General features: G+C 35.6%; 1 protein-coding gene across 3 annotated transcripts in view; it reads right to left on the minus strand.

Annotated features, from left to right (window-relative positions):
- The window catches only part of edil3a (EGF-like repeats and discoidin I-like domains 3a), a 216,519-nt gene that overhangs the window by 66,399 nt on the left and 135,188 nt on the right, over nt 1-14,932 (minus strand). For all 3 annotated transcript variants that reach the window (XM_067406341.1, XM_067406340.1, XM_067406339.1), the window contains one exon: nt 10,039-10,220. In XM_067406341.1, the coding sequence (XP_067262442.1) occupies nt 10,039-10,220 (182 nt within the window). The remainder of the gene's footprint in view (nt 1-10,038; nt 10,221-14,932) is intronic.

Here is a 14,932-nt window from a genome sequence, read left to right on the forward strand (position 1 = left end):
TTACAAATGGTGCTAAACTAGCAACGGGGACATGGACACAGAAAACTTTACGTTACATTGACACTGAAAATACTTGCTTACCTTGAATACGCGACGAAGTTGCACCGAAGAAGCCCAGACCAAAACGGATCGAGTGCGTTCAAGTTCAAGTGACGGTTATTCCAAACGACTGTTGTGAGAAAATTCCAGAACAACAGCGGGGGGCAGGGAGAGGGGCGCTAACCCAGAACATGGGTTACTCTTTGAAAAATAACCCAGAAACCTAAACAACCCAGGAATTGGGTCAAAATATTAGCCCTATAACCCAGAAAATGGTTACTCTCTGAAAAAATAATCCATAATTTTAACCCAACACAAATAACCCAGAAAATGGGTTAAAGAAATAACCCAGGAGTTTTTAGAGTGCATTTATTTATTTTTTATTTATTTTTTATTTTTGTGTGTGTGTGTGTATGTGTGTTTACGTTCATTGTACAAGTTTGATATAAAGTATGTTTTTGCTCAGGTGGCCAAAATGTGTGCTCAACAGAGAAAAGTTTTGCTCAGCGAGAAATAAAATTAGAGGGAACACTGACTTCAGTATATGTTGTCTGTATGAGAAACATGCTGCAAAGCAGAAACTCATTTTATGCTGTGTATTCAAACCTTTTTAATGTTGGATGAAAGGCAGATTTTAGGCAACAATAATCCCACATAATCATGATTTTGACATTTACTTCTTCACCTTTGGTTTAAAAAAGTTTTTCAGACTAATGTGCAAATAAAAGTTGACAGGCAAAGAGAGAATGAAACAGAGAGAGATGCTTCAAATTTCATTTCCAATGAAACAGGGAGATTTAAAAGCTCTATACTGTGAGATAGAGAGGCCATAGCCATGTAGCATATTATATATATATATATATATATATATATATATATATATATATATATATATATATATATATATATATATATATATATATATACACACACACACACAGTGGCATGAAAAAGTATGTGAATCACTTGCAGAATCTGTGAAAATGTGAATAATTTTAATAAAATAAGTGAGATCATACAAAATGCATGTTATTTTTTGTTTAGTACTGTCCTGAGTAAGATATTTTACATAAAATATGTTTGCGTTTAGTTCACAAGACAAAACAATAGCTGAATTTATTAAACTAACCCCATTCAAAAGTTTGTGAACCATTGATTCTCAATACTGTGTGTGGTTACCTGGATGATCTATGACTGTTTTTATGTTTTGTGATGGTTGTTCATGAGTCTCTTGTTTGTTCTGAGCAGTTAAACTGAACTCTGCTCTTCAGAAAATCCTCCAGGTCTTGCAGAAATTTCAGTTTTCAAGCATTTTTGCATATTTTAACCCTTTTCAGCAGTGACTGTATGATTTTGAGATCCGTCTTTTCACACTGAGGACAACTGGGACTCAAACACAACTATTAAAAAAGGTTCAAACATTCTTATTATATTTATATTATATTACATCTTATTATATCAATTTTTCTTCTTATATTTAAATATAATTGTTTTTCATTTAGTACTGCCCTTCGGAAGCAACAGAAGATACTTGCATGTTTCCCGGAAGAAACATTAAGTACAATTTACCTTGATATTTAAATTGAAACGTTTTCACCCCTCGGCTCTTAATGCGTCTTGTTTCCTTCTGGAGCATCAGTGAATGTTTGAACCTTTTTTAACAGTTGAGTTTGAGTCCCTCAGTTGTCCTCAGTGTGAAAAGATGAATCTCAAAATCATACAGTCACTGCTGGAAAGGGTTCAAATATGCAAAAAATCCTTGAAAACTGAATAAGATTTTTCTGAAGAGCAGAGTTCAGTTTAACTGCTCAGAACAAACAAGAGACTCATGAACAACCATCACAAAACATAAAAACAGTCGTGGATCATCAGGTAACCACACACAGTATTGAGAATCAATGGTTCACAAACTTTTGAATGGGGTTATTTAATAAATTCAGCTATTGTTTTGTCTTGTGAACTAAACGCAAACATCTTTTATGTAAAATATCTTACTCAGGGACAGTACTAAACAAAAAATAACATGCATTTTGTATGATCTCACTTATTTTATTAAAATTATTCACATTTTCACAGATTCTGCAAGTGGTTCACATACTTTTTCATGCCACACAGTCAGAGCTGCCGGAACATTCAGGGAACAATAGTGGTAACACTTAAGTGTAGGGAACATGTATTGACTATTAACTACGACTTTCCCCTCAATAAACTCCCAATTTCCTGCTTATTAATAGTTAGTAAGCAATGTTTTTTAAACAGTCTCTTATGCTCACCAAGGCTGCATTTATTTGATCATAATACAGTAAAAACAGTAATATTTTGAAATCTTAACTGTCATTTTTTTTTATTTATCAATTTAATTCATGCTTGCTTAATAAAAGTATTACTTTAAAAAGAAAAAAAAAAAAAAATAATAATAATCCTGACCCCAAATGTTTGAATAGTAGTGTAACTTAAAATACACTGATTTAAATAGGAAATATTTGAATTATGTTTACAGAGACTTTAAATACACTGTCTAGTGAGTCATGCAGATAATTAACCCATGCCGTGCAGTATTGTCTCACCTATATTCCTTTAAGAGTCACAATAAAATGTCCCAAAACAGTGTTGTATTCTGCTTTTCATTCATGTTATATGTGTTTGGCAAACAATAATCTACAAAGTGTGATGTCTTTGCAAAATATTGTGTGTGATACATAACATCCAACACACAAACAATTACTCAGCCACATTCGTGACTGTATAAGCACTGTGATGCAGTTAACACAATATGACTTAATGGAGCCGTAACAGCAACAGCAGTGCAAATAATGCATTAAACAGTGAACTGTAAAGCATAGTGTGCACGATTTATTAATGCTTCAGTGCATGCTGAGAACTCTTATTGTGAAATTATTGTGCTGTTTTTGTCATTGTACAGTTAATTAGGCTATGCAGCAGTCAAATATTGCCTCATAAAAAAATATATATATTCAATGAAATTTGAGAGAAAAGACATGGGTCCATTCGATTTCACCAAGGTCCACCCACTTACGGTCTGGCCTTGACTCAAATGAGTCAAATGAGTGTGAGTGTTATTGGCAACATGGCTGATATACCCAGAACGGACAGCAGTCACAAACAAATTTCTACCCTCAGATACTTGATTTAATTGTGTACGGTTGCGATATTTGTAAAGATAAACTGTGGATAAATGACACAAATCGATTCTGACAGGTAACATTAAAACATGCCTGGCAAGGATAAGTGCTGATATGTTGTACTGAAAGCCTTGGATGCTACAGTTGAGAACTTAAATGGTGAGATTCAGGATATTGAGGAGACGTGCCAAATCCTGATCCTCCCGAGAAATGAAATAAATAAATGAATAAAGCACGCTGCTGAGTATTCCACTTCCTTCATGTTCAAAAGTGCCACTTCTTCAGTTATGAAATCTCACGCTTTTGTCCACTATGGGCTTAAAGAAATTTCCCCAGTGTGTCACAAAGCAATTTCACACAAGAAAGTCAAGATGCAAGTGCTACAGACAAATCTGCCTCTTCCACCCTCAAAGAGTTCCATGTTTACCTCTAGCTCTTTCTCCCTCTATTTTATAAACAAATAGATTTATCTTCGTTCAAAAGATGGGAATTGTATGATTCGATTGTAAAGAAAGTGATTCGTTGAAGCAAGGATCCATTACATTGATTAAAAGTGACAGCAAAGCGTTTATAATGTTACAATAGATTTCTATTTCAAATAAATGCTGTTCTTTTGTTCTGTTTCATCAAAGAATTTGGGGATAAAACATTAAGTAAATCAGCATATTATAATGATTTCTGAAAGATCATGTGATACTGACTGGAGTAATGTCTGCTGAAAATTCAGCTCCATCACAGGAATAAGTTACAGTTTTAAACATATTAAAACAAAAAGCAGTTATTTTAAATTGGAATAACATTTCAGAATAACACAGTGATTTGAGGGAGCACTCACTGTCACTGATCAGTTCAAGTTCTTACATGAACTCTGGAATGGAATTTTATTCCATAACTTAATTCCCACATCTGCCGCTGTCACTATTGAGATTTTATAGCTCAGTGGATATGCAGAGATCAACTGCTTAATCTTAAAGATGAATCACTGGTTTGGAGATTACATTTTTGCTTTGAGTATGAGGGCTTGTAATCCACTAACAAATTCCCATATTAACCTCTTCAGCTCTGGGGTACATGTTGGATTTTGCATTACCCACATACATTGGAGTAAATAGACAAAAAAAAAGGTCAATTTTTTTTTTTAGAAAACCCCTTAAACTGTCATAAATAAGTGGAATAATTAAAAACAAATGTATTGTATGTGTTTATAAGTTTATGATAAACACTGAAAAACACATTAAATACATATTGAGAGTTTGAGAGTTTTTAGGATCTATTTGATCTACGTTCCTGCTGAAAGTTTATTTTGATTCCCAGCATACGGGGGGAAACTAATTGTCATTCTATTACCTTCAAAACAAAAGTTATTGAGCTTTGATCTGAAGGTAGGTAGTTATGTCTCCAAGTGTTTTTAGGGCCTATATTTTACATTTTTGCTAGAATTACTGTAGGAATACCTGAATTTCAAAGAATAAAAAGTGTCTAATTTTGCTCAAAACCTCTTAAAATTGAATGCATAGGTGGAATGATTCATAATTATTGCATTTGTTCACAAAAACAACATTGCCAAACATGGCAGAATTTGGTGATGACGTCCCCACTGCCCTTGATGTAAATGATGCTAGAGCTTGCATTTTATTCACCACCACAGCACCTGAAGGCTTGAAGACAGTGAGAAGCTGAGGTATGAATGAGCAACGTGATCTCATGAGAATACGTGTGTATTTTTACGTGAAGTGTGGTTCTACCACACGTACATTTACTAACGTTTTCATACACACAAAAACGTACAACATTGACGTATTTATAGCACTAAAGCGTACAAATACTTACGTATTAGCAGCTTAAAAACCGTAAAACATCTAACGTAAAGTGTGAATGTATATGAATTACCATGTATTAATATTAAAATCGTGGCTTTAATGATTAAAATATGTTGTGTTCAATTGTCATTAACGTTACATAATGTTAAACGAGACTACACTTTGAAACCTTAAAATGAATAACATTTCTATAATCGTTTTGTAATATTTTGCTGTGCGATTTTTTTCCTATGCAGTGACTGACAATACAACCATAAGATACACCAAAGCACAACATAAATTAACAAATCACACCCATTTTATTTGTTTGCTGTACTCCATATCTTTAGAATCCATATGTTTGCGAGGAACAGATTCAAATTCAGCCCTTTATCTGTCGATCTTCACTTTCATTCTCAGCAACAGCGACCGTCACAGTCAAAGCCCGCAAATGTTATGATTCAAATTTAAAAAAATAGCGCCAGTGCGCCTGCGCCACCCTCGAGAAGCGTTACGACATGGTTTACGGCACTGATATCGAACGCTCATTGGTTCTCACCTGCTTCGTCGCAGATTGCGATTTGCCGTGTTTCAGTGGATTGACATTTGAAATGAGTGCGCGCCTTGACAGAGAGAAGACAGATTCATAATTTCACGGATTAATAAATTATATTCTGCTCTGTACCCTATAAAAACTATTATGTTACAGCCAGAGAGGACTGCGACTGGAACTCATCATCATTTTAACTTTTGGTACCACTTTTGACATATTTGCAAAAAATAAATGATTGTGATTAACGTTACGCTTGTTTGTCTGTTTTTCATTTATTAACAGTATGTAGTTTTAAGAAATTGTTATGGGTAGGTTTAGGGGTAGGTGTAGGATAAGTGGCTCAAAATATCGTTTTAATGTCATATTTTTACTAAAATTGTCATTTTCCTACACATTTCTGTCCATTATGATTTATTCTTTTAACATTATGTATAAAATGGGTAGGTTTAGGTTCGGGGTGGGGTGGGGTTTAGGGATATTACATTCATCTAAAAATGTTAAAAAGGGAACATTTATATATATTTTATACATATATTTTTATGACATGAAAGATTCGTAAATATTTTACGTTTTATTCGCAGTAAAAACGTAAGTATGTTTACGTTTTGGTGGCATAATTACGTCAGTATTTGTACGTTTTAGCACCATTCAAAACGTACAAATATGTACGTTTTGTGTCTTTTAAAGTTACGTATTAATAACTACGTATTAACAATGAGACCAGGCTGGAATGAGAGGGAAGGACAGAATAAGAGTGACAGTGAAGAAAAAGTGTGTTAACGAGAGGCAGACAAACACACGCTGTATGTCACCTCTGATTTGAGAGCTCAAGAGAGGTCATGTGGAGGCTACCACAGCATATGGCCTTAAGCCAATCTGATATTTCTAACACACCTCTCTGTGTTCTAACCTAGCAGCTCCAGAGCACCAAAACCTCCATCCCAAGTGGCATCATTAAAGTCAGACAAACTCCCTAAATGCTTTAGATTTCTCCCTTTTTACTACTTTCCCCTCCCTCTCTCTCTCTCGCTACACCTATAATCCTCAGTCTCTACCTGCGAGCAACCATTGGTGCACAAATGGTGGTTAATTTGTTACGCTCAGGAGTCTGCAGTCCGACTCTCCCAGTCATTTTGTTCTTTAGCCGAATTTCATCTCAGCTCCTAACAGAGGTCAGTTTTACACTACACTCCTGCACAGACAAGCCGCTGAATATCAATTCAATGAAGGATCCAATTCAGTCTCTCTGTCTTTTACAAGCAGGCATTTAAAGAATGAATCTGAGTTTGACATGAGGCTACTCATCGTAAAACTAGAGATAAATGGACTGAGACTTCCATCCAGTGTGATTGTCTGCATTATCAATCAAATGTACTCTGCTGAAGAAACCGCATATGAATACTAAACCATCTACCCGAAGAAACTCAAAGAAATGTATTGATACACAAAGATGTAAGTTTACCATCACCATCAATCAACAGTAATGGACTAACATGAAGTGGTTCTGTGAATGCAACATTTCTGCTCTTTTGGAACATTTCTGACAGAGTTGCAGCCAAGGAGGGAATTTGTTAGAAAAACAACTGTTTTGATTTCTTGAGTGGATAACACTGAATTCACAGCTTCCTTGCTGAAGAAAACAAAAACAAACGAACAAAAACTGCACAACTGTTTTCAACTGATAATAAGAAATTTTTCTTGAGCACCAAACCAGCATATTAGAATGATTTTTGAAGGATCATGTGACTCTGAAGACTGGAGTAATGGCTGCTGAAAATTCAGCTTTGCCATTACAGGACTAAAATACATTTTAAAATATATTATAATAGAAAACAGTTCTCTTAAAGGTCCAGTTTTTCATGTTTTTTTGAAGCTTTGATTGTGTTTGTAGTGTGCAATATAACATGTGTTCATGTTTCGCGTGTAAAAAAACACAGTATTTTTCACATAATTTACTTATCTGTATACCGCTGTTTCCACTGTCATAAAAACGGGCTGATGACTTCCTTGTTCTATGAAGTCCCTCCTTCAGAAATACGTAACGAGAATGCCAGCGGTTCCTGTGTTGTGATTCGACAGCTCTGAGCGCACCGTGCCCGGAAAAGTCACGCCTCTTATCATAACGTGGAGATGCATGCGCTCAGTGTTATTGTAAACAAGTCTTTAATTTTAACATATTAATTTGAGCCGGAATCAGACCCGGTGATTGGACTGTGGGATGAAAATAACAGCGTTTCGAAGACATGGCGACAAACACACTCTACAAACGCAATTCTTGTGTATTCCTGTGGGCGGAGTTTAGTCAAAAAACTGTTTTAGTGACGTCATTAAAGAAGGAAGTAGAGGGATGTAGTCCAAACTGGCCGTTCGATGTAGGCGACTTCTGTTAAATAAAATATCTCGCTTGGCATTGAACTTTGAGCTTTAAAATTTTACAGATTTTATTTATACTCTAACAACAACATTACACACTAACTAAAGTTTGAAACATGGGATCACGAAGAACGGGACCTTTAAAGCTGCAGTTCATAAGTTTTGCCTCTTTGTCGCCATCTCTGTTTGAAACCTGCAATTGCAGTTATTTGTGGGATTATCATCTTTATGTGGGTTGTGCATCTAATGTTTGCTGTCAGTCACCGCACCGGTGTGGATACTGTACTTCAGAATCACAGACTGTAGTCTTGAAAGTATGACCAAAATAAGAATTTTACTGTAAAATGTTAACATTTCTGCCACTTTTGTTCTGACCAACTGAGAAAAAAGCATTACAATAAATTGCGCTGCCAATGGTGATTAAATCTAATGATCGCTTAGCTCAGATCACGTCAAATGTGCAAATTATTATTACTGTTACACTTAATTCTCAAATTGTTAATGTTAACAACATCAGAATTTCGTGACTATGTGTATTTAGTGTGTTTTAGTGTTACCTGTAGGGGCCCTATTTTAACGATCTAAACGCAAAGTGTAAAGTGCACGGCGCAGGTGCACTCAGGGCATGTCCAAATCCACTTTTGCTATTTTATTGACGGAAAAACGGTCCGTGCACCAGGGCGCATTTTTGAAATGGGTTGTCCCTATTCTCTTACTGAGTAATGGGCATAACGTTCAATAAACCAATCAGAGTGTCATCTCCCATTCCCTTTAAGAGCGAGATGAGCTCGCGCCATGGCGGACTGCTATTTACATGGCGGAATTTGTTGGCGGAAAAGCTGAACGCTTTTCAAGCGAAAAAAACAATCTGCTCGTGCGCGAAGTTAAAGCAGGCTTGCAAATTGAGTTGGTCTATGGCGCAGTCTATTTTCAGCTCCTTAAAATAGCAATGCGCCTGAACACACCTCTTTTTTAGACCAGCACGCCCATGGGCGCACTAACTGGCGCAAATGCATTTACTAATTTAAGGACGTGGCGCTGAACGGGAAAACACGAATGGCGCCGGACGCAAACTAGCAAACACACTTGCGCTGCGCCGGGTGTATTATAGGGCCCGTAGATTTTAATTTCTGTAGCCACTTCGCAGTCTGAAGTCTTTTGCTTTTGACTACGGGTGAGTCTCCAGTTGTCACTGAGGATTGTCATTTGGACCTTTCTGAATAACAATTTGCTATCAAAATTATAAGTTTAATTATTCCAGCTGCTTTGAGAAACGCTATAAATGATCCGCTACCAGCAGCATCCTCACATGCCATATAGCCTACTAGCTAAGAGTCCTTTCTGTTTACAGATGTGACGTAATGACAGATGTGACGGAAAGATGAATGGCTGCATGCTTGAATTTCCTGTGGAAACCCACCATTACAGATTTTATTATTCATAAAAAAAGAAGAAAAAAAGATTACTTTATAAAACATTATTACAAGCTTACCATTGTGAATCGGGCTAAGGTAAGGAGATATATTTGAACACTGGCTGGTTTATGCACTTGATCAAAAATTGATTTTGGATCATTTTTAACAAAAAAAAGTCACGGACTGCAGCTTTAACTTGTAATAATATTTCACAACATTACTGTTTTAACTGTATTTTTCATCAAGTTAATGGGACTTCAAAAAGAAATAAGAGACTTCAAAAACATTGAAATTCTCGACTGTCCCAAATTTTTGGCTGGTAGTATATATTATATAACATATATTTTTTATTTTTTTATTGATTTTTTTTTTTTTTGTGTGCTTTACATATGCATTTCTTTACATTGCTTTGGCAATATTTACTAAAGTATGCCATGTGAATAAAGCAAAATAAATTGGAATATAATTTGACACATAAATAGTACAACAGAAGCTTTAAACCTAAAAAAAAAAAAGTTAGCTTGTCTATGAAACAAAATCTATCAAAGCAAATATATATATGTAAAATACAAAAATATATATAAAAAAAACAAAAAACAATGATCATCATTCCCAGATAAACCTGCCGACAGGAAGAGAAAATTCTCCCTGCTACAGGTTCATTCACAGTTGATGGATCTTCATCCAGACTTAATCTGCCCGTGTCAATCTGTTACCTGAATCCAGGGCCATCTGTCATTCTCGGCTGCGGTCCAGGCATTCACAAGACCCTTCTTATTCAGCCGGGCAAAGTAGGGGTACCATTTCTGGAGGCCAAAGAGAGCTCGGTGAGTGGAGGAGGCTGTTATCTGCTGGTTGGAGATGATTCCACCCTCCATGCCCAGTGGACCGGAACATTCTGCTCAATACACAGAAATGACACATGAATGGAGAGGTTAGACTTACAATGACACATCCACAACAAGTACAATGCACACTTTATTGATTTAAGGATGCTAGGTTTATTTGTATAGAGTCTATTATCCATAAACGTACAATTAATGGGGTACTTCACTGCTGGCAAAATAGGCTTTCAAAAAAACTTGTCTGCCTATCTAATAGAAAGGCAAATACATACATACATACATACATAAATACTGAAATCAGTGCTACATGACTAGAGAAAATAGAAAAAGGGCAATTGTTTTGCCAAATAGTTAGGAAAACTTCAACAAGCATAATGTAATGGGAATGTTGCCTTCCAAAGCAACTCCCAGTTTGCTCCTATTGGATAGAGATGACTGGAGTCAAATAGTGCCTTGTTGCTTGAGTAGGAAATAATTCTTAAAAAACTTTTAATCGGCATGTCCCCGGGTGCAAGAAGTAAATGTTTAGCAGAAGCAGAAGTTTAGCAGGGGGACAAAAGAAACTGTTAATTAGGAAGAAAAGGAACACACATTTTACTTAACCCTTAAAATACCAAAAAAACATGGCCCTTGCTTATCAAACATACTCTTCTACCTCCTGGCTGTCAGTGACGCTTCCTTTGACCATTCAGCGTCCTTGTTAGAATCGCCCTGGGAATCACTATCCTTGCTTTTATCCTCCTCTGAGATCTCTCCAATGGTCACACTCTGTTCTTCCTCTTCCGCTACAAAAATGATTTCCTTTCATTCAGCCTATGAGCTGATTTCCACCGTCCCACCTAGGGACATGATTTCACCCACAGGAATCCCATTTTGCATTTTGTTTTCATTAAGGGCAATATCGGCCTTGGTGTTCTCATTTTCATAATAGTGAAGCTCACACTGTTAAAAAAGTCTGTAAAAATAGAGCACAATGTACTGTATAAATATGACTTTTTTTTTTTTTTTTTTTTTTTACAGGCATTTTACCTGTATTTTGAATTGCACATTGCATTGTGTTGTGTTTTAGGGTTAACATAAATTTCCTGTACATAAACTACCAGTACATTTTCCATTTTTATTTTTTTTTTTACAGTGCATAAAAAGCCTTAAGTGAACATGTTTCCATGCTCCTGTACTCTTCGACCTTGAAAGGTGTGATTTGTTTCTTCTTAAGGCTCTCTTCCAAAAAGAGGCTTTCAGGTGCATCTCTTACTTTCAAAGTCAGCATGGTGTTTTCACAGGCTGTACGCTTGCTTGTGCTTAAATACCTCAGCTGTGTGAACATTTAATTGGAAAAGCATGACTTCCATAGAAATGTAATGCAATTAGATATTCTACAAGTGTCAGAAAGAGTACAGTTTTATTTTGGTTCAAAATATCACTTTTAGCTTTTTTGCATTTTGCCTCAAAGGTATTCTCTCTCTCTCATCTGTCTTTTTCTCTCTCTCTCTCTGTACAAAAAATACTCAAATCTCTCAAAGTTGAAGCATTACCAATGACCTGAACAACAAAAGAGCTTTAACTAGCTTGTGTTTTTAATCTTCTGACATAAAATGTGCACACTTTCAATGCTAACATTTTATCGGTTATGTTTTACAACCAGGTTCCACCTAGATCTTCTTAGAACGACTAAAGAGAAGAACAAAATGTAAAACATGGAGCTGAAAACACATGCAGTATACAGCATAACATTGTGGTGGATCTATGAAGTAAAAGCCTATAATAAGCTGTAAAATGACAAATTTTTCTTGTCTGTAAATATACTAACGTGCAAAAGTTTGGGGTTAGGTAAAATTTTAAATATGTTTTTTTTAAAAGAAGTCTCTTATGCTCACCAAGCCTGTATTTATTTGATCAAAATACAGTAAAACAGCAACATTATTGTAATTTACTTTATTTGGTTTATTGCTATTTTGAAAGGGACCATGTACAATATTCAGCATAAATGTTTCCATTTAATACATTGTACCAGATTGAGCCAATGTCTAATTTTAATCTGTAAGCATATAAACCTGCATCTCTATCTTTTTGTCCCAGTGGAATTACTAAGACTCTTGGAGCCTCTTTAGTCCTTATGTCCTTACATCAAGCATCCCTCTTTATGCAACTTGCAACTGAACCTTTTCTGTTCCCATTTAAAAAGGTTCCAGTAATTAGTCTCCCATCAACCAAATCAATACCGGAATGCTGAATCATCATCCTTAAAATGAACTTCCTCAAAGCCTTCTGGGAAAGAGAGGATGTTTGTGAGTTTGTTTACTTAATACTGATATGTACAAAGACATTCCTCCATTACATCCCCTCTTAAGGGCTATGTGGATGATTCAATTATTCAAGCCCGTACTTTGCTTCTTTTTCTCTGCTTGCTATTTTCATTTGGCCTGTGCTGTCCAGCAGGGGCATGTACTAGGAGAAACCAGTAAAGTATTTTTTATTATTATGGTTATTATTATTTTTATATATAGAAATGTAAGCTATGCTAGTTTTGCAGTTTTGTTCTTTTAAATAAAAAAAAAAAGTTAAGTTATCTTAAAATTAAATATATAAATGCATATCTAATTAAATGTTATTTACATTACAGTAACAGTAAATTTGATTTATTGATACATTTAATGTAAGATCAAACCAGAGAATTAAAACCAAACTGTGGAGGAAGACAACATTTCTGCATGTGTTTCCAAAGACCAAAAAAATGACAACAATAGAATGCAGAAACCAGATAAATGCAGTGTTGTAGGAAACTTAGCATGCCTGCTGCTAGACAATCTACTGTTTCCCAGACAGAGAAAATAAAAGGAAAACCTTTCAAAGATGAACAGGATGCAGATTAACCACTATGTGGCCGGCTAGTTCACCACTTATGAAAAACAGTTCATTTCTTAACATAACGCTGAAAGACTCTTAAACATTACAAAGTTTGTCTTGAAGAAAAACTGCATAAATCTGACTACATCAATCTGAAATGGATGGATAAGGTTATGAATAAAAGGTCAAGGGGTGTAAATCATGAAATTACCATCAGAACCTTTACGCTGAACTTCTGACCATAAGTAACAGAGACCACTGCATATTTATAACAGCAGCTGAACTGATATCCATGTGGAGAAATGAATTCACATTAAATCTTTACACTAGTGAAAGTTACAACATAAAATTGCATTGTATATCAATTCAAAATGATCTATCTATCTATCTATCTATCTATCTATCTATCTATCTATCTATCTATCTATCTATCTATCTATCTATCTATCTATCTATCTATCTATCTATCTATCTATCTATCTATCTATCTATCTATCTATCTATATATATATATATAGAGAGAGAGAGAGAGAGAGAGAGAGAGAGAGAGAGAGAGAGAGAGAAATTAAGCCTGTCAATAGATTATTATTTTTTAATCGCGATTAATCACACTTATCATGAAATTAAGCATACACCATTTATCTGTTAATGCAGCCATTTTGCCATCATTGCCTATATCCAGCAAGGTAAACCATCAGATTGAAGTGTGATTTTCACAAAACTGTATTTTTTAAGCTTTTTTCAAGGTAAATTTAGATGTCTTTCCAAAAAAGGACACCAAATAACCAAATTATATATAATTGTAACCGAATTGTATAGTATGTGCAAATGCAAAAAGCTTGTTTACATTTTAGACAAGTCAAGTTGCGATACTGAACAGGACCACATGGAGATGCCAAAAAATCCTAAACCAACTGCCTTGACCTGCATATATACTAAAGTACACACCAACATACACAGGACAATTCCAAACATTATTCTGAATGTGTGTGAAAACAATATGAACGTACTAAAATGTGTATATATGCATAAATACAATGTGTGATCAGTGCGTCGAGAGCGGGTAGTTTTGGTGTACCCAGGGTAGGCTTAGTAACAATCAGGGCTTGACATTAACACCCGCCAACCTGCTAAATGCGGGAAGTTTTCAGCTGTTTCAGTTCACACCGCACTCGTCTGTTGGAGTTTGTTGGATAGGTGTGATAACCCTGTTGGCGTTGGTCGAAGTCTGTTTTTACCAGACTGAACATGTTTAATCGCCATTTGTTTGGTTGTCTGAGCATCCAACAAACGGCAATAAACTCTTGGTGCATTTCAAATGGGATATATCGCCCTCTGAAGAGCACTTTGGAGTCAAAACAATCATGGCCACCATATTGAAGGGTTGTTCCAAACCGAAGTGTTCAAAACTGGCCACTTTAAAGGGCCCTTCAGAATGAAGGATTTCGAAGGATACAACTGATGGACACTTCGGGCCCCCATAATCCTTTGCACAGGGAAGTTGTTTGACATCACAGAATAGGTACAGGAGGCTCGGAGCTCGATTTTACCTATAAATGTATGTATAGTATTTTTCTATACTACTGTAATATTTATACAAGTTAGATGTAGTAGCTACATTATTATGGTCAAAACGACATTGTACTTCAACAAAAAATACTTTACAGCTCCCTTTATCAGTCCATTCAAATGTTTAAAATACATAGACACAATATACATTATGGTGCGATAAACCAAAAATAAATAAATAACCTAACGTTAAACAAAGGGCGCAGTTTGCGCAATCCATCCTCCTTGACTGTCTCGTTAAGATGACGCAGAAGTGCGAGTCATTTGACCCCTACACCCTTCATCCCTTCGAAGCTCTCACTCCGGAGGGTAAACCCTTTGAAGGGATTAGGGCATGGAATGTATAAAC

Source organism: Chanodichthys erythropterus, chromosome 13 (assembly GCF_024489055.1).
Source record: "Chanodichthys erythropterus isolate Z2021 chromosome 13, ASM2448905v1, whole genome shotgun sequence".
Lineage (NCBI taxonomy): Eukaryota > Metazoa > Chordata > Actinopteri > Cypriniformes > Xenocyprididae > Chanodichthys > Chanodichthys erythropterus.